This window comes from Lathyrus oleraceus, chromosome 5 (assembly GCF_024323335.1).
Source record: "Lathyrus oleraceus cultivar Zhongwan6 chromosome 5, CAAS_Psat_ZW6_1.0, whole genome shotgun sequence".
Classification (NCBI taxonomy): domain Eukaryota; kingdom Viridiplantae; phylum Streptophyta; class Magnoliopsida; order Fabales; family Fabaceae; genus Lathyrus; species Lathyrus oleraceus.
In genome coordinates, this window is record NC_066583.1 from 77167539 (window position 1) to 77188987 (window position 21449).

The 21449-nt window shown below is 38.7% G+C and overlaps 2 protein-coding genes across 2 annotated transcripts in view; one reads left to right on the forward strand and one right to left on the reverse strand.

Moving 5' to 3' along the window:
* Positions 1-4818: 4818 nt before the first annotated feature.
* LOC127078828 (uncharacterized) lies at positions 4819-6453 on the forward strand. Its single transcript, XM_051019250.1, has 3 exons — positions 4819-5615; positions 5721-5919; positions 6010-6453. The coding sequence occupies exons 1-3, from the start codon at positions 4819-4821 to the stop codon at positions 6451-6453; spliced, it is 1440 nt and encodes a 479-aa protein (XP_050875207.1).
* Positions 6454-9152: 2699 nt separating this feature from the next.
* The window catches only part of LOC127078829 (uncharacterized), a 28655-nt gene continuing 16358 nt past the window's right edge, over positions 9153-21449 (reverse strand). The window contains exon 3 of the mRNA XM_051019251.1: positions 9153-9337. Coding sequence (XP_050875208.1) covers positions 9153-9337 — 185 coding nt within the window. The remainder of the gene's footprint in view (positions 9338-21449) is intronic.

Consider the following 21449-nt stretch of genomic DNA (forward strand, 5'->3'; position numbering starts at 1 on the left):
ATCAAAGTATCAAGATAAAATACATACAATACAAACAATCAAAAAATAATACAGAGAAATAAGTATGGAAGAAAGAATATCTTCCAACAGTCATAGCAAAATCAGACTAAGTTAGGCTAGACTCTCTCTTGCTTGGAGCAGGGTCCCCAGCAGAGTCGCCAGTTTGTCGCACCTCAAAAAATGCGATCCCTCGCGATAGGACGCGGAAAAGATGTTGTTCGAAACAGAGTCGCCACCGAACTTTATTTATTCCAATGAAGGAATAGGAAAATATCGAGAAAACCTTTATAGATAAGAATAATGGTCGTCGCAACCATATTCGGGTTCGGGAGTCGATTACGCAAGGGGAAGGTATTAGCACCCCTTACGTCCGTTGTACTCAACGGGAACCTCTTAGTCTGATTTTGCTATTTGACTGTTAATTGACTGTTTATCTGCTTGCTTCGAGTGATTAGAATTGATGGTAGATATGGATGAAGACCTCAGGATGGGGAAATGGGAGGTTTTTTATTAGTGTGCTCGCGAAGATACAGCAATCTCCTGCCTACGTATCCTTATGGTGCAATAAGGAAATCAGAGCAATCGTAGTTCGGGCTACTACGAATATTTGGTGTGTTTTGTTTTGATGAACGACTGTGTAGGTCGGCGTTCTAACGGCTAAACGCTGGCGTTGTCTACTCTCGGGGGAGGCTCTAGCACTGGTTTGTTGGGCGCATTAGAAAGGATTGACAGTGTTCTTTTGAAAGGGTTTTGGTCACGCGGGGGTGACGAGTTGATTTGATGTGTTTGGGTTTCGATCGCTCGGGGGCGAGAAGTTAGGTTTGGTTTCGATCGCTCGGGGGCGAGAAATTAGGTTTGATTTGTTAAGGAGAACGACGAAAGGTTGAGCAATGTGGTGTTCACCAATCGTCCAATTCTTTCGAGGAGTAACAAGGCGTCCGCCTTCCATTCCTTTTTCATTCAGATTATTTTGAAAGTTTATTTGTGGATGTTGAATACGCATGGTAGTGAGGCGTACGCCTCCTACTTGCTTATTCAAGGAATAACGAGGCGTACGCCACCTACTCCCTTATCCAAGTTTATTTAATGTGTTTTAGTCGGAAGTCGATAATTTGTGCAATATGGCGTACGCCAATTATCCAAATAATCGAGAGACTGTGAGGCGTACGCCTCCCATCTTTTATCATCCGAAGTTTATTTTAAAAAAGATATGTTTTGATATTGTATTTGATTTGTGAAGATAGTTTGTATTTGAATTGGTAGGTTTGGATTTGTCGATGATTTGAGTTTACTCGTTTGTGGTTTTGAATTGATGACGAAGATTCGAGCAATGTGGCGTACGCCAATTATTCGAATAATCGAAAGATAGTGAGGCGTACGCCTCCTATCCTCTTTTCATCTAAAATATAGAATTAAATATTTGTAGGATTGATTTAGAAAATGAGGTGAAATAGTATGATTAAGGTTTAATCGGGTGACAAGAACTCGCGCAATATGGCGTACGCCAATTATTCAAATAATCGAAAGATAGTGAGGCGTACGCCTCCTATCCTCTTTTCATCTGAAATATGGAATAAAAGGATTTGGAATTGATTTAGAAAATGAGGTTTGAATGTAATCGGGTGACAAGAACTTGCGTAATATGGCGTACGCCAATTATTCAAGTGCTTGAGAAATAGTGAAGCGTACGCTTACTATCTCCTTTTCATCCCAAGTTTATGCTTAAAAGAGAAAGTCTTTTTGAAGTTGAATGATTTGAAAATTGATTTGAGTTTAGAAATTATATTGATTTGAAAAAATTGATTTGAAATTGTATTTGGTTTAAGGTTTAATCGGATGACAAGAACTCGCGCAATATGGCGTACGCCAATTATTCGAGTAATTGAGAAATAGTGAAGCGTACGCTTCCTATCCCCTTTTCATCCTAAGTTCATGTTTAAGAGAGAAAGTTCTTTTGAAGAAGTTGAATGGTTTGAAAGTGAATTGAAAAGTGATTATAAAATGGTAATTTAATCAATATTTAATTGACAAAGGTATTTAATTAGCATTTAGACAAACTACCCAATCGACCCAATCAAAATCCCAAATCAAAATCACTTGATTAACAATGATTTCCAAGGTAATCAAACGTCACAACCAAATAATTTAAACAAACTTTAAATTAATCAATCAATTTAATTAATACCAATTTGATTTAAAAGTGCCTAAAACAAGGTGGACACAATGTGCTCAAACACATCAAAAATCTCGTACATGTGAGTCAAAATTCCAACTTTATCATAATTAAATTGAAATCTCATAGAAAACACCATGGTTATGTACACTACCTATTTACTGCATGTTAACAACAATGCCTTATGATTAAAGTAGACTTATATATACACTATAAAGTCCATTAGGCAATTGATAATCCAATTTAAATTTCAGCAATAAAAACAACATGCATTTGAGAAAATCGTTGTAAACCAATCATGAGATTATTAGAATTCTGATAATGCCGTGGGCTAATAACTCATTTGCACCAACAATAGTGATCCATCCACAAACTAATCTAATAATTCAAGAGCAGAATTTTAATACAGTTCCCACTTAAAATATCTTCCCAAATATAATCCAAACTGAAAGTCGCATAAGTTGTGTATAAGCAAGCACGTTGGTATTCATAATCCAAATCTCAATTCAAATGAAAAATGAACGAGATACTACAAGCAACTATAAACTTCACAGGCAATACAAAACAAATCCTTTTGATATAGCTAAAACAAGTCATAATCAAGAGTTGAATATGTACAATAAAAATGGTATCAAAGTATGTCACCGCAAATTGTGATTATATACAGGGCTATTGTAGTATCAACACAAAACGAAACAGTAACGACACAGAGTAACAATATTCAGAGAAAAAATTTACAATCCTCAACGAAATTTTCAGCATAAAATATGTTGATACCATCTACCACCAGAACGAATCGGAAGATAAAAATCACAAACACACACATTATCCAGAGATATCAAATACTGTCATGAAACAATCATAATTCTAAAATAAGCTTAAATCGATCTGTTACCGTACAGACGGATAGTTGTCAAGAGCTTATTTCAGGAGTACATCATCAGCAACAGCCTGAGATCTTCCACCCAATCCCCGTATCCATGGTGTTTCAACAATCTGCCCGGCTTGCTTTAATGTGGACAAGAAGCGGTTTCGACGCCGTGCTGAGAGTGGTAGAGTAATAACGGTCTTTGTGGTTGTTGCGGAAGAAGAGGAATCAGCGCGACTTGAAACCGTTTCCAGAATCATAAGAAAATCCTTTTGAAGCTATCAACAGAGGCTAGTTGTAATCGTCACCGGTGCTGGACCCATGGCTCTAAAGCTTCAGACTTTCCCTGAAAAAACAGAAAAATTACACAACACAATCCCAAACTGTTGATGAAGGTCGAAGATAGTTGCGAACTGACAAGTCACCGACGGCTTCGGTACGGTGATGACGGCGGATTTAGAGATTAGGTTTTAGCGGTGAAGATGGGTCGCGATTGTGGACGGAAGCGATGATGGATGGTGACGGCTTGGAGATTGTGAGATGAGTAGGTTTCGTGTGGGTTTGTCGGTGAGGGCGCGATTTGAAGGTAGATGGAGAGAGTTTGCCGGTGAGAGCGACGGCGGTTTTGACGGTGTTTCGAAGGTGGTTTAAGGGTTTGAAGGTGGAAGTCGCCGCGACGGTAGGGGTTTTGGGTGGCGGTGAACGGTTGAGTTGCGATGACGAAGATGATGAAGGATTCGGAGGGTTGACGGTTGGTGAGTGTTTAGTGGTGGTAGAAGGTGGTGGCGGCGGATTTTAGAGAGGAGGGTTTGTCGGTGAGAGTTTCAGCTGAGAATTGAGAGTGAGAGATTTGGGGCGAGAGAGGAAGGGGATTGTGTGAGCTCAGAGTTGAGAGGAAATTGAGAGATTGTCTTTTTTTTGAGAGAGTGAATAGTGGTCTGAGAGTGAGAGAGTAACGTTCCCATTTATCTATTTTCTTTTTTTGTCTTTTCTGGTACGAGAGAGAGGAGAGGTAGTGGAGCAGGGTCTGTTGGGAGTGGATGGAGAGAGACGTTGGGAGATTTTGTTTTTTTTGTTTTTTTATGGATTGGAATCCAATGTAAAATACATATATTCATAAAAAATAAAAAAACTAATTAATATTTTAAAAACTCTAACTAACTACTATTTAAAAATTAACTAATAAAAAAGTTAACTAACTCTTAAACTAATTAACACTAAAAAAAACTAATTAATATTAAAAAGAAAAATCTAACTAATATTTAAAAACTAACTAATATTTAGAAAAACTAATTAATATTAAAAAAAAAATACTCTAACTAATATTTTACAAAATCTAACTAAACAAACTAATTAATATTTAAAAACTAAAATTAACTACTATTTTAGAAAAAATCTAACTAATATAAAAAAACTAATTAATATAAAAAACATTAACTAATATTTAATTAAATAATATTTAAAAAAAAACTCTAACTAATATTTGACCAATTAAAAAAAATCGAGTACAAATTTAATTCGAAAAAAGAAAGAAAATAAAAAAATAAAAAAAAAAATAATAATAAATAAACCAGTCACATTAAAATTGTCAGCACAAAACCTACTTATTAAAAATACAGTCTTTTCTCAAATTTTAACGATTCAACCGATTTTTTCTGTATTCTCAAATAAATTCCTTCTGACTGACATTTTAGGTGTTTATTCATGATGCAAATGTATGTCATGCTATGCGTATGATGCAAAAATAAAACTGAAATTAATTTTGAAAAAATTAAAAATGCCCGGACAAAATTGGGGTACGACACAAGGGATGTATTTTGAGAAGATGATCGGAAGTTCGTCAACAAATTTCGCTGATATGGTAACCATTGGGGAGCGTGTAGAGAATGGGCTGAGATTGGGGAAAATCATAGACACGGCTGCACCGCAAACATCAAAGAAGAGGCCGCATGGGGGCTTCGCAAAGAAGAAGGAGGGGGAGGAAAACACTGTGACGGCGAGTGCTCGCCCCCAATATCAATTTTTGATGGCCCCTATGTCGTATTATCCGTATCCATACGTCACCTTAGCTCAATATCAACAATCGTCATTCCAATACCAACCACATAAATGTAATCAACAATCAATGCCCGCTCAGAGAAATCCGAACCAACAATACAAGTGTGACGACAAAGGAAAAAATCGAGGTCAGAACAATAGAAACAATTTTGGTAATCGTCCCCAATTTGATAAGATTCGGGTACCGTATGTAGAGTTGGTGTCGTATTTGATCCACGTGGGGGCTATCGTACCAAAAGAACTCCTAGCAACCTCTCCTCCCTTTAATCGCAGTCACAATCCTAATGCCACATGTGCTTTCCATGCAGGGTACATAGGACACTCCACCGAAGACTGTTGGGCTCTCAAAAAGAGGATCCAAGAGTTGATTGTCCAAGATATCCTGTATTTCTCCGAGGAAAAGCCCAACGTAAAGACTAATCCCTTGCCAAACCACGCTGGCGTAGCAGTCAACGTTGTGATTGAAGAAGAAAATGTTGAGTCTATACTAAGAGCTGAAGAGGTGAAGACTCCGATGTCAGTTGTGTTATAGAGGCTTGAACAGTTTGGGTTGATACGATTCTCCAAGTCTAAAGCAACAAAAGAGGTGGCCGTAATTGAACAAATAGGAATTATGTACAGAAAGAAGAAGGTTGAAGCTCCTCCTAAGAGGACTCAGCCGATTCATTTCCGTGTTCCCACTCTGTTCCCGTATCAGGATACCAAGGCAGTGCCTTGGAATTATGAGACTACAATGTATTTGGGAGGAAAAGAAATTTGCATTCCTGACACAGAAATCGTCAACATTGCTGGAACGGGAGGCATGACTCGGAGTGGCCATGTATTTGCCCCAAAATACACTCCTAGGGTGTCTCCAGCACCCACAGTTATCCCGCTTAAAGAGAAGGTCATTCCTACTCCGACTCCGTAGGCAGGGGTAATTGTACCTGCCGCTCCGAGCGTGACGACTGCTTCAGTGCTGACGAAGGTTATTGACGATAAAGCTGCAGAATCTGAAACGTCTAAGGGTAAAGGGCCGATGGTTGAAAAAGAACAAGTTGAAGATCACAAGAAGAGCATCACTTTTGAGGAAAGCCAAGAATTCCTCAAATTGATCAAGAAAAGTGATTTCAAAATTGTTGACCAGTTGAATCAGACTCCCTCCAAAATATTAATGTTGTCTTTGCTAATGAGTTCTGAGGCTCATCGCAAGGCATTGCTGAAAGTTCTAAATTTCGCTCATGTGATGCAAGACATCACGGTCGATCAATTTGACGACGTGGTTGCCAATATCACTGCCAATAGGCATTTGGGATTTAATGAAGCAGAGCTACCTCTTGAGGGAAATGCCCACAACAAAGCACTACACATCTAGGTCACATGAATTGACTCTCTTTTATCTCGAGTCCTCGTTGACACTGGTTCTTCACTTAATATGTTGCCAAAATCTGCATTAAGCCAATTGCAGTTTAAAGGGCCTGAGATGAAGACAAGTGCACTGATCATTCGAGCTTTCGATGGTTCCCGAAGGTAGGTTATTAGGGAAGTCGATTTGACTATATGTGTTGGACCTCACCAGTTCAACATCACCTTCCAAGTCATGGATATCAACCCAACTTACAGTTGTTTGTTGTGCAGACCATGGATTCACGCCACAGGGGAAATCACTTATACGTTTCACCAAAGGCTGAAGTACTTGATTGATGACAAACTGGTAATTGTGTGTGGTGAGGAAGATCTGTTGGTCAGTTAACTCTCCTCTTTAAGATATTTTGAAACAGATGAAGGGATCTTCGAAGTTCCGTTCCATTGTTTAGAATTTGAAGAAGTCGGTTCCGCTACTTCCAATCACAACCAATCTTCCGCTACCATCCTATCCTCAGCGAAAAGTGCCAAGCAGACATTGGAGAGAGGCCCACTTCCCTGTTGGGGTAAAGTCGTCAATATGGCAGAGAAACGTGACATGTTTGGTATCGGTTATCACCCAACAGCACGCAAGGCGAGCCCGAAGAAAAAACAGTTCAACCCGATCAAATTCAGCAACGCTGACTATCAAAATGAGCATACTATGGCAGTTATTGGAGAGTCCAGCAGTAGCAAACCAGGGGAACCCAGCCTCATTCGCAGATGTCCCCCAAGATTCAAGCTTCCCAATTGGACGTCCATCGTGATTCCGATAGTGTACTCGGAAAAAACGTAATGCATTTTATTTTCTTGATCCCTCATCCTCGCACGAGATGAGATGATAGCTTGTAAGGGCCTCCATGTTTAAAAGTATTATGTGAATAAATAAAAAGTACTTTTTGCATGCAAAACTTGTGTTCCCTTTTCTTTCAGTTATTTTCCTTTTTCACTAAAAAACAACAAAATGGAAAAAGATTCCTTTTTCCTTTTTCCACTTTTCTAAAAAATGCATACTAAAATAAGCTCATCATATGTAGAGCAAACAAAACTATTGATTACAACATGGCTAAAATCAACTGTAAATCTGGATTTCTGATCAACCAAGCTGAAGACGGCAGTGAGAAAGATTGTGAATTACCAGCTGAACTAGCACGGCTCCTTGAGCACGAAGAAAAGGAGATTCAACCATACAAAGAGCCAGTGGATGTCATTAACTTGGGTTCTAAAACTAACAAAAGAGAAGTTGAAGTTGGGGCATCTCTCGCCGAGCATGTACACTCCGAGTCGGTGGAGTTATTGCGTGAATATGTTGACGTCTTCGCTTGGTCGTATCAAGATATTCCAGGATTAGACACCAGCATTGTTGAACATCACCTGCCACTCAAGCCTGAATGTCCTACGATCAAGCAGAAGCTCAGAAGGACTAGACCCGACATGGCCCTCAAGATCAAAGAAGAGGTTAAGAATCAACTTGATGCTGGCTTCTTAGCCATTTCTGAATATCCGCAGTGGGTTACTAATATCGTTCCAGTTCTGAAGAAAGATGGTAAAGTCAGAATGTCTGTAGAGTATCGAGACCTCAATAGAGAGAGTCCAAAGGATGACTTCCCTTTGCCTCATATTGATGTTTTGGTTGATAATACAACTTAGTTTTCCGTCTTTTCTTTAATGGATGGGTTCTCCGGGTACAATCAGATAAAGATGTCTCCAAAAGATATGGAGAAGACAACTCTCATCACACCTTGGGGAACCTATGCTACAATGTCATGCCATTTGGCTTGAAGAACACAGGGGAAACATATCAGCGTGCCATGGTAACCCTCTTCCACGACATGATTCATGAAGAGATTGAGGTTTATGTGGACGACATGATTGCCAAATCCAAAAATGAAAAAGATCACTTGGTGGACCTGAGGAAATTGTTTATCAGACTCCGAAAGTTTAAGTTACGTTTGAATCCAACTAAATGTACTTTTGGGGTCCGATCCGGTAAACTCTTGGGTTTCATAGTCAGTTAGAAAGGTATTGAGGTTGACCCCGACAAAGTTCGAGCTATCCAAGAAATGCCAGCTCCCCGGACAGAAAAAGAAGTCTGAGGCTTCCTTGGGCGAGTTAATTACATCTCCAGATTCATATCACATTTAACGGCTACCTGCGAACCAATATTCAAACTGTTGAGAAAGAATCAATCGATTGTGTGGAACGACGATTGCCAGGCGACATTCGATAAAATAAAAAAGTACTTGCAAGAACCACCAATCTTGATACCATCGGTTCCCGATAGGCTCTCATTATGTACCTCACAATGCTCAATGAATCTATGGGTTGTGTTTTGGGTCAACACGATGACACAAGCAAGAAAGAACATGCTATATACTATCTCAGCAAGAAATTCACTGAATGTAAGACCCGATACTCACTTTTGGAGAAAACTTATTGTGCTTTGACTTGGGTTGCTCGACGCCTGAGACTATATATGATTTTCCATACTACTTTATTGATATCCTAAATGGATCTGATAAAGTACATCTTCGAGAAGCCTGCTGTTACTGGTAGAATTGCCCTGTGGACAATGTTGTTAACCGAGTATGATATTCAGTATGTGACCCAGAAAAAAATAAAAGGGAGTGTTATGTTTGACTACCTTGCTCACCTACCTGTCAAAGGTTATCAACCATTGAGGTTTGACTTTCCTAACGAGGACATCATGTTTATCAGAGACTTCACCATGCCAGGCTTTGAAGCAGGCCCTGAGGAAGGCCCCGAACCAGGATTACGATGGATGCTCGTGTTCGACGGTGCTTCTAATGCTCGAGGCCATGGCATAGGCCATTTATCGCTAGATTGTATTTTGACTGCACCAACAACATGGCAAAATATAAAGCATGTATCTACGGTTTAGTGGCGGCAATCGACTTAAAGATCAAGATTCTTAAGGTATATAATGATTTAGCTCTGGTAATCAGTCAGGTGAAAGGTGATCAGGAGACTCGGGATAGCAAGTTGATACCTTACAAAGAGCATATCAGAAAACTGATACCCTATTGTAAGACCCTAATTTTGACCCTAAGATCCCTCATGCAACTTCATCATAGGCATTAGCATGGGAACATACCTTGGCATCCTCCTTACCCCTCTTTCATTGGGTTTGTTTTGGGAGAGATCACCAAGCACTTTGTGATTGTATCATACTTTTATATTATCATTTCACTAACCAAAATATCAAAAATATGTCTTTGTATTTGCCTAACTCTTTTGTAGGAAGGGCATGATCCCATTGATTCATCAAGTTCACATCTAGGGTTTGAGACCCTCATGAACAAAGAGCACAACCATGGATTGATTCAAGAATGGTTACAAGCATCATATATGAGTCCCAATGTTCTCTACAAGTTATATTGCTCAAGTTTTCTTCAAGAGTTTGAGGGTGATTTGCCTTGGAAACCCTAGTTTGACTGGGTATCTTGAGTAACTTCTCCAACAAGATATCTCACCAATTGATCAAATTTCTCAAGGTACACTTCAAAATTAATCATATTATGCATATATGATCTACCATGAGCCTAGAAAGTCAAGAGAATTGAAGATTAGCAAGTTGGTTGATGGTGCTTGGCCAGATGAATTCATCTGATCAAAACTGGGTCTCCCTAGACCCTATCTCCTAGAATTTTCACCACATGAAAATTATTCCAAGAGAAAACTTACTCTAAATGATATTACAAACAACTTTCATGTTTATACCTAGAGCTAGTTTTGCTTGGAAAATCATTTTCTATGTTGAAACATTATAGGTCATTTTGTCTAAACCCTAATTTGAAAGTCAACTTCCCAAGGCAATAACTTGCTCAATTTTTATGAGATGAAAGATTTACAAGTTTCAAAATCAAATTCAAGAGGTCTAATTCAACTTTTATGTTTGGAGTGAGAGCTAATTCAACTTTTATGAGCATGTGATATGAGGTTACATTATAGGTCACTTTTGACCTATACCATTGATCAAGTGATTTTTCCAAACTTCGAAAATGCATAACTCTATCATTTCAAATCCAAATGACATGAAATGGATAACCATTTTGAAGGTCTTTGAAAGAGATACAACTTTTATGAAGACACTTTTCTCATTTGAAGCTCATATAAAAAGTTAAGCAAGGTGGAACATTGAGACACATGGCTTGACACTTAGAAAAATTTTGATATGTCAAAAATTTCCAAACTTCCACCTCAAATTTATTCATGATACAAACTCCAAATGGAAAAGTGTTGAACATGACAGTTATTCCTCTCAATCTCACCTTTCTAAAGAGCTCAAATTCATCTATTTTGGACAAGGAATGCATAGGCTGCGCATGGCATGAACATGGTGTCATTGCTTGGCAAGGATTGAACTTCAAATCTGCATGTACACTTGCCTTGCAACCCAAGTTGAATTCAGACTATCTCACACTCATTTGTGGACTTAGGGCAATGATTTTATGGGCCTATGCGCGCCCATGCACCCATGCATCATCAATACCAAATTTGGAAAGTGGATTTCAAGTGTGCAAAAAGCAATGGTTTCAGATATAAATAGAGCCCCATATGCGCAACATTTGACACACATTAGCGCCAACTTTGATCCCCAATCTCTAACCCTCACATTGCAAAGGATAATCCTGAAAAATTCACTTGAATTTGAGTTTGAATTTCCACTATTTTGAAATTCAAAACTCCAGCGATCCACAACCTTTTGAGCATTTAATCCTTCTTCTGCAAGCATTTGGAGTGAGATCAAGCACGAGCAAGAACAAGATCAGTTGAATCCAGACCTCCATTGAAGGTATTTTTCAGAAATTTTGATCTCTCCGATTCTCTCTAATTCTTGCTCAATTCTATTGATTCTTTGGTTGTCTGAAGTCCTACCAATGTAGGCAAGAAGATTGAGTTGCTTAGAGGCTAAATCGAAGCAACTCAGTTCATGTACCTCAAATTTCAACTCCATGTATCTCTCAATATACTTGGAGTTAGAGTGAATTGAGGCTAGATTCGAACTCAGTGCCATTTTTACTTTGAAATCATGTCCTTGTTTTTAATTTTGGTGATGGTTATGACTGGACCAGTCCGGCGAGGTTCGCCGGAGAAGACAACCGGTCCTTGGCCGCCGGTGGTGTGCTGGATGGTTCTGAGCCATAGGATCCTTTTAAAATGATCTAATCATGAGCGTTCCTTTTGAATACCAGTTGTGTGGCACGCTGACTTAAGTGCACGCTGGAACGCATGTTGGTGGCCACTTAATTTGCCACCTTAATTAATGAGGGAGATCAAGTGGTCCACGTTTTTTCTGATATTTTAATATTCATTTTAATTACTTTATTTTCAATAATTCATATTAAATTTAATATTGATCCAAAAAATATGGGACTTTCACCAAAAAATTTCAAATATTTTCCTCTTTCATATTCTGAATTAAAATTATTTTTTGGATCATTATTAATATTTTTCATGAATTAATTGATTTTGCATTTGGTTTTAATTGTTTAAAAATATTTTTAAATGTTCAAAAATTATGAAATTTTTTCTCCAAGGTCCTTTGACCTTATTTGACCTATGATAAATCTCATGGCCATTTCTTTGGTGTTTTGATGAGATTTTAGGAATTGGACAAACCATATTTAATTTAAATGAACTATTTTAGTATTTTTAATTTGAATAAATGCCAAATAAATTTGTTGACCAATTGTGATGACTTGTTTATGTTTGACTCTTATTGTTGGGCCTTGGTCAATGTTGATTTAACTTTGTCAAATTAATATCATTGGATTTAGGGGATTGATGGAATGTACATTCCATCTCCCAAAATGAATGGATGATATTAATTTGGTAAAAGTCCTCCTTTGACCAATTTGTGTTTTGATCCATTTCCCTCCCACTTCATCTTATTCCCTTTCTTCACTCATTCATTCCATTTGGCCTATGATATCTCAAAATCCTAAGGCTAGTTGATTGAAAAATTGACATGAGTATGGATGAGATTAGGCCACCCCTTTTGCATATTCTTTTTGTGTGTGGTATGTTTCATGAGCATAATCTACTATACTATGTCTCTAACATGCATTAACACCAAAATTTCATTTCCCGACCTCAAATAGTTGTGACTTCTACATCAGTCCAATTACAATTGATTAACATAGCGCTAAATTTGTGACATAAAAGGCATAAGCATTCTAGTTAGTGAGATTGTAAGTCTCTCATCTTTCATGGTATTGTGTGGAAACTTAGTCTTTTTCCCTTCCTTTAAAAGATGTCTTGGTTCAAGGATCCATGCTTGTGATAAGTGGGTTGAGTGTTCTCCAAAGAATGACTTCAATTAAGAAAGCAAAAGCAAAACAATAATAAATTTTAACCTATTAACTACTAACTTTTAATTTCAAACCCTTTATTTTAATGCCATTTAATTTTTGCTTTTATTCATTTGCCATTGTTCATATCATCCTATTTGTTTATGTTAATGCAATTTTCACTTTGTCCATTTGGACCATATTGTGTGATATATTTTCTTTGTGTATACTTTGTTTGTTTGTATGGTCTTTGACCATTAATGTACATAATAAAAACAAAAAACCCTAAAATCTTTTGTGTAGACTGTTGGTCTGATCTTGGACAAATGGACTTAGAATCTAGGCAACATTCCTATGCTAAAGGACTTGGTCAATGCCAACTTATTGAGAAACCAAGTGCTTGCAATTTGAAACTTCATCTGATAAATCATTCAAGATCCTTTTGAGTTCATCTGCAACATGATCATTGCGAAGCTGCTATTTTGAACCTGTGACTTGTGGAATTCATCTATTACATGGGCTATTTTGGAGAAGATCATGGAATGGATAAACTTGGATGTGGCTATATTTATTTGATGCCTTGCTCTTCAAGATAATATAATTGTGCATTGTGTTGCTTAATTCTAAAAGTCTAAGGGAATTCTGGGTTTCTATTGACATTCTTATCTATTGGATTGCTACCCACTTGGTCAGATCTTTTCAACTCTAAACTTTTAAATTTTGTACATAGGGTAGTCTCTTCATCTTCTCCCCATTTCTTTAATTTCAAAATCTCTCTCTCCATTTTTTTCAAAATCTTCTTTGTGTGAACTACTTTTGTTCTAAACATTGACCACTTTGCAAAAAAATAGAAACTTTGGCCTTATGCCATTGCATTTTCAAACTTCTTTTCTTAAATAAAACTTGTAAATAAACTTAACTATACTTGAATTAAACTTTCAAAAAGCCATAAAGAACTAATACATTCAAACCATTTTAGGCCCTTGTGCCTTTCAAACTTAAATTTTGTTAAAAGTAATGCATCCACTTTGAAATTTGTATTACGAACTACGAGGTTTTGATCCCTCATTTTTATGTTGGTACGTAGGCACAAGACCGAAGGTCTTGTCAAACACAAAAATATAATTAATAAATTCTTTTCTCATCCCCCCATTCTATTTATTTGTAAACATGACTTTATACCAAGTACATATGCATACAAAAAGGGCTCCCTAGGAGTACCTAGGACACTTTGGGTGCTAACACCTTCCCTCTGTGTAACCAACCCCCTTACCTGTAATCTCTGACATTTTATTAGTTTTGATTTGAAAAATTCTTACTTTTTGGGTTTTGTTCGTACTTTTCCCCTTTTCCTTTGGAAACAATAAAAGCGCGGTGGCGACTCTTGTTATTTGATCTCTAGTTTGTCAATAGCTTGATGATCATGAATTTAACGCTACAGAAATTAAATGGAGACTCTGCTGGGGAGTAGTCTCCAGTGGGTTTAGCCTACTTTTTGTGTGTATATATATTTGTATATATGTGATGTTTGTATATATGTATGTGTGATATAATCTGCTTGTTGTGCTTGGTGATCTCTGAGTGGTGAGATAAGTTCTAACCCGAACTTGAGTGCAATTAAGATATGAGGATGATATAGTCATGTTTGACTTGTGTAGAGTAGTCCTTAACAAGTTGGCTTGAGATTCATCCGCTCAGTGGAGACTCTTGGATTTGGAAATGTCACACAAGTATTTATGGTTAGGCATTGCTATCTCTAATTGAGTCCGAGAAGATGAGGACCTTAGAACATTTAACCCCTCTTGGCCTATTTAGGATGTAGTGCAGAAACTATTCAAGTGTAGACTTGATAACAGTTACGCGATATTACACTCAGACGAGTTTCTCTTGAGAATATTATGGGTCGATGAGTCAGTCATCTTAACCTGTAATATCCGATAGATGGAATTAAGACTCTGGGAACTTTTTAGAACATGATCTACAAGTTTTTATCCTTAGTTCACTCCTTTGGGATGGTTCTTACCCAGACTCCATGCTCGTGACTTACGACAAACCCTTGATTCTTGGTTGATCCAATCAAGTCTTGTCAATATCAATGGAACTTGGGTGTTGATAAGGTGTAAACCATAATCCACCAAAATGGATGATTGATCTTGAGAATGACTTGATTCATCCCTTGACCTTTGCTTGCCTTGTGTGTGATCCCTTATTTGTGATTGTTGCATTCATGCATTCATGTGCATCATAACATTCATCACACAAAAATTTCAAGGAACTAAGGTATCATTTGCAAATATTTTTAGACCATGGATTATGGACGAAGGAACACTAAGAAGTACAGTTTCAGATGTCCCGACTTGAAAGAGTTAAGGAAGCTAGCATCTTTTGTATTAGATCCCTTGGACTTCAAACAACGTCATGGAAAGCTTTTGTCCATCTTATCTGCTGATGTGGTTGAAGGACTTTTGAGTGTGCTAGTGTAGTTCTATGATCCTCTCTACCGTTGTTTCACTTTCCCAGATTTTCAGCTTGTGCCTACCTTGGAGGAGTATTCTTATCTTTTGGGGATACCTATTTCTAGTAGAGTGCCATTTAGTGGATTTGAGGAGATTCCCCGATCTAGTATTATTGTTGAAGCTCTTCACTTGAAGAAGTCTGAGATAGAGGCTCATTGGGTGAAGAAAGGAGGGTTATTTAGGTTGCCATCTATTTTCCTTATCAAGGAAGCTACTGCCTTTACTCAAGCAGGTAGTGTGGATGGTTTTGAATCTATCTTGGTAATTCTCATTTATGGATTAGCTTTGTTCCCTAACATTGACGGTTTTGTTGATGTTAACGCCATTAGACTGTTCTTGATTGGGAATCCTGTGCCTACTTTGTTGGGTGATATGTTATTCTCTTTGCATCTAAGGAATTCTAAAGGTGATGGAACTATTGTCTGTTGCATTCCTCTTATGTACAAGTGGTTTATTTCACACTTGCCTCATACACCTTCTTTTGTGGAGAACAAACAATGTCTAAGGTAGTCGCAGAGACTTGTGTCTCTCACTAATGATGATATAGTTTGGTATAATCCATCTTTGAGCAGTTTGAAGATTATTGATAGTTGTGGTGAATTCTCTAATATGCCTCTCATTGGTACACAAGGAGGAATTAACTACAATCCTGCTTTGGCTCGTTGTCAACTTGGATTCCCCTTGAGAGACAAGCCTAATAACACTTTGTTAGAAGGTCTTTTCTATCAAGAGGTTAAAGATCCCCAACACTTGAAGCAGAAGATTATGCATGCTTGGCATCATGTGCATAGGAAAGGAAGATCCGAGCTTGGTCTGTGCAATTGTGTAGCTTTGGAAGCTTACACTCTTTGGGTGAAGAAGAGAGCTATGGAGTTGAAGATGCCTTATCCTTGTGAAAGACCTATGTTTATGGTTGTGGTTGAGCCATTAACTCTCCCTAACCAAGATGTAGAGGAGTTGGAAGACGCGCTCGCCAAGATGAAGCAAGAGAAGGACATGTGGGAAGAGCGTTTCCATGCTTTGAGCAAGAAGCATGAAGAGTTGCAGTTGGAGTCTAAGGACAAATATACACTTATTGAGCTACTTGAAGACCGAGTGACGAAGAGACAGAGAGAGCCAGAGGTTTCATCTTCTAGCATGCCTCAGCCTTCCGTTGCTTGGAAGAAGATTGTTGATCAACTTGTCCTCGAGAAGACTCAGATGAAGGCTTCTTTTGAAACCGAGATCCATCGCATTCAAAGGAAGTACGCGCCTACATCCAGATCTTCTGACGATGTTAGGGATCCTTAGGATGACTATTCTCCTTTTCTCTTGTATGTTTTTATTTTGGTTTCTGAAATTGTACTCAGTGTAATCCTCCCAATTTATAAATAAAAAGAGATTTTTGGTCATATCAAATTGTTGCAATTGCCATTTAAATATTATATATTTGCAAATGATATAGTAAGTTCCTTGAAAATAAAAATAATCAAGCATTACATTTCATGCATCATTTGCACAAGCAGGTTTTTGCCAGATGTCTGATTGGCGTTTCTTCTGTGCTTTAGCCAAGCTGACTCACCGGTACAATACCTGAGCCAACCATCTGAGAATTATGGAACATTTAGAGCGAGAGAACAAAGAGCCGAAGGACGAGATCGCCCGCCCGATTGCCATGATGGAGTCAATTCTTGCTGCTCAGAATCAAGCTTCTCCAACGCCTGCAACTCCTCCCGCGAGGACTGTTACTTCAGAGGTGACTACCTCTACCATGCCTGCTTCTACCGCTCACTTTGCGCCGAATATGCCTACCGGATTCCCGTGGGGAATGTCGTCCAACTTGTTGCCCGAAGGCTTTGCGCGTACATTTGCTTCCATGCCGACATCTAGCCGGGTCATGTCCGTGCCGCCTCCCGTTGTGCACACCTTGCCTCGCGTAGAGGATACCATCTATCATTCTGAGTCGTCTGAGGGTCCGGACGTGTATGAGAAGATGGAAGAGATAAAAGATCAGTTTCTTGAGCTGCGTAAGGAATTGAAGATGCTAAGAGGTAAAGACTTGTTTGGAAAGAGTGCTGCTGAGTTGTGCTTAGTGCCCAACGTCAAGATCCCGGTGAAGTTCAAAGTGCCTGACTTTGAAAAGTATAAGGGGAACTCTTGTCCGCTCAAACATATTGTGATGTATGCCCGCAAGATGTCTACTCATACCGGCAATGATCAATTGCTTATTCACTACTTCCAAGATAGTCTGACTGGTGCTGCACTCCGTTGGTACATGGGGTTGGATAGTGCAAGTATTCACACTTTCAACGACTTGGAAGATGCTTTTGTAAAGAAATACAAGTATAATATGGACATGGCGCCTGATAGAGACCAACTGAGGTCTATGTCTCAGAAGGACAAAAAGACATTTAAAGAATACGCGCAAAGATAGAGGGAGTTGGCTGCCCAGATCACTCCTCCTTTGGAGGAGAAAGAGATGATAAAAATCTTTTTAAAACCTCTAAGTTCATTTTATTATGAACGCATGATCGCTAGTGCCCCGAGTGACTTTACCGAAATGGTAAACATGGGGATGAGACTTGAGGAAGGAGTCCGTGAGGGACGGTTGTCAAGAGATGAGGCGTCAACAAGCAAGAAATATGGTAGCAACTTTGGTAAGAAGAATGACAGTGAGACGAATGCAGTAGTTAGTGGGAGGCAGAGGAGGCCTCAAATCAGAAGGAATCCACCACCCCATCAACATCACCATCATCAAGTGTCATTAGTAATTACAGTATTTTCTAATCAACAAGCAACACCAATTCAACAACAACAACAACATCAGCGTCAACAACAACAACCGCAACAAAGAGCGAACACCTACAACAACAACAACAATACCAACAACAAAGAAGAAACGATTGTTGGTAAGAAGGTGGAGGTACCTAATGTAGATCCGATTGGCGTTTCAAAAGATAAGTCTGGTGAATCCAGCAACTTGAAAGCCAATGATGATGATGAGGTACTCCAATTGATAAAGAGGAGCGAGTTTAATATGGTGGAGCAGCTGCTCCAAACCCCCTCAAAAATCTCAGTGTTGTCTCTGCTTTTGAATTCCGAAGCACACAGAGAATCACTACAGAAAGTTCTTGAACAAGCATACGTAGAGCATGATGTTACAGTGGATCAATTTGATTGCATTGTGGCTAAGATCACTTCTTGCAACAATCTCAGCTTTTGCGACGAAGAACTCCCTGAGGAGGGCAGAAACCATAATCTGGCTTTGCACATTTCTATGAATTGCAAAGAAGATGCTTTGTCAATCATGCTGGTTGACACCGGGTCGTCACTGAATGTACTTCCAAAGTCAACTTTGTCGAAGCTATCTTACCAAGGAGTGCCCATGAGGTATAGCGGTGTAATCATTAAAGCTTTTGACGGTTCACGCAAAACAATAATTGGTGAAGTGGACCTTCCAGTCAAGATAGGTCCGAGTGATTTTCATATTACTTTTCAAGTAATGGATATCCACCTGGCCTACAGCTGTTTATTGGGAAGGCCATGGATTCATGAGGCGGGAGCTGTTACCTCCACTCTGCATCAGAAATTGAAATTTGTCAAGAATGGCAAGCTTGTGATTGTTGGAGGAGAGAAGGAGTTGTTGGTTAGCCATTTGTCATCTTTCTCTTATATTGAAGCTGAGGATGAGGTTGGAACTCCGTTCCAAGCCTTGTCTATTGCTGCTGAAAAGTGAGTTGGGGCACCCATGTCCTCATTAAAAGATGCTCAGAAGATTGTTGAAGAAGGTACTGTTGATCAGTGGGGGCGTATGGTAGAGGTCTCCGAAAACAAGGGCAGAACCGGTTTGGGGTTCCAGAAAGGCTCATCAATTGCAAGATCTGAAGATATGCAACTCAACTTCCATAGCGGAGGGTTCATTCATGGCAATGAACAACACTTAGCTGCTGTGCTAGAGGATGACGAAGAAGAGGACTGCACCAACTTTGTAACGCATGGAAAGACGTGCAACAATTGGAATGCTGTTGATATTCCTATTATTTTGCATCGATCTAAGTAATTGCTTTTATATTTTAAAATCCTTCTCCTATGCCTAAGGGAGAAGTGAACATTATTTGGGCATTTCAATTTGATCATTAATAAAATTAATTCTATTCATCCACATCTTTGATGCTTGTTTTTACTTTTTGCTTTATTCTGAAAATGGTAATCACAAAAAACATAAATAAATAATATAATTGTCCATCTGTATAATATTTGGTCACAAATTCACTTCTCTAAAATCAAAATATCAAATCATTATGCATGTTGGTTTCTAACCCCATTGAATACAATGATCCTTCTCCTTCTCCAAATTTTGAATTCCCTGTGTTTGAGGCTGAAGAGGAAAGTGATGTAGAAGTGAGTGATGAATTGACTCGTCTTCTTGAGCAAGATGAAAAGATTATTCAGCCATTTGAAGAGAAGATTGAGCTAGTCAACTTGGGTTTCGAAGATGATGTGAAGGAAGTCAAGATTGGGTCTCGACTGTGTCCTGATGTGAAGAAGGGGTTAATTGATCTTCTTCGAGTGTATTCATATGTGTTTTCTTGGTCTTATCAAGACATGCTTGGTTTGGATTCTGAGATTGTGGAGCATAGATTGTCGTTGAAGCCAGAATGCCCGCCAGTCAAGCAAAAATTGAGAAGAACGCATCCTGATATGGATGTGAAGATCAAAGAGGAAGTGCAAAGGCATATTGATGCCGGTTTCCTTGTAACAACTGAGTATCCGCAATGGGTGGCCAATATTGTGCATGTGCCGAAGAAAGATGGAAAAGTCCGCATGTGTGTTGACTATCGAGATTTGAATAAAGCCAGTCCGAAAGATGATTTCCCTCTGCCACACATTGATATGTTGGTAGAAAATACTGCTAAATTCAAAGTCTTTTCATTTATGGATGGATTTTCCGGATATAATCAGATCAAGATGGCACCCAAAGATATGGAGAAGACCATATTCATTACACCCTGGGGAACATTCTATTATAGAGTGATGCCTTTCAATTTAAAGAATGTTGGTGCAACTTACCAGAGAGCAATGACTACTCTTTTTCATGATATGATGCATAAAGATATTGAAGTTTATGTTGATGACATGATTGCTAAATCAATTGATGAAGAGGAACATGTTAAGCATTTGTCGAAGCTATTCCAGTGTCTGAGGAAGTATAAACTCCGCTTGAATCCCAATAAGTGTACTTTTCGTGTTCGTTCTGGTAAGTTGTTGGGCTTTATTGTAAGCGAGAAGGGTATTGAAGTTGATCCTACCAAGGTCAAAGCAATACAAGAGATGCCTGCGCCCAAAACTGAGAAGCAAGTCAGAGGTTTTCTTGGCCGCTTGAATTATATTTCCAAATTCATTTCCCATATGACTGCCACATGTGCGCCTATATTCAAGCTTCTTCGGAAAGACCAGTCTTGTGATTGGACCGAAGAATGCCAGAAAGCTTTTGAGAGTATTAAAGAATATTTGCTTGAACCTCCGATTTTGTCTCCCCCTGTTGAAGGAAGACCGTTGATCATGTATTTGACTGTACTCGAAGATAGTATGGGTTGTGTTCTTGGTCAGCAAGATGAGATTGGAAAGAAAGAATTTGCAATCTACTACCTCAGTAAGAAGCTCACCGACTGTGAGACTTGGTATTCGATGCTTGAGAAGACTTGTTGCGCATTGGCTTGGGCTGCTAAGCGTCTTTAACTGGGAGGATTTCCCGTTGGCAGATGTTGTTATCAGAGTATGATATCGAATACCGATCTTAGAAAGCGATCAAAGGTAGTATCTTGGCTGACCATTTGGCTCACCAACCAATTGAAGATTATCAGTCAGTGCAGTATGATTTTCCTGATGAAAAGATTTTGAACTTGAAAATGAAAGATTGTGATGAACCATTGCTTGAAGAAGGGCCAGAACCTGGTTCCCGTTAGGGCATGGTATTTGATGGAGCTGTTAATCAATATGGAAATGGAATTGGGGCAGTGATTATTACTCCTCAAGGCACGCATCTACCATTTACAGCTAGATTGACTTTCAAGTGTACAAACAACATGGCAGAATATGATGCTTGCATTATGGGGCTTGAAGAGGCCATGAATCTCAGAATCAAGTATTTAGATGTC

Excerpts from the sequence above, each read along its gene's own strand:
- LOC127078828 (XM_051019250.1), top strand. The coding sequence starts at position 4,819 with ATGCCCGGACAAAATTGGGGTACGACACAAGGGATGTATTTTGAGAAG. Across the intron at positions 5,616-5,720 it reads GAAGAGGTGAAGACTCCGAT|AAAGAAGAAGGTTGAAGCTC; the intron begins GTCAGTTGTGTT and ends AATTATGTACAG. Across the intron at positions 5,920-6,009 it reads GCATGACTCGGAGTGGCCAT|GCAGGGGTAATTGTACCTGC; the intron begins GTATTTGCCCCA and ends CCGACTCCGTAG.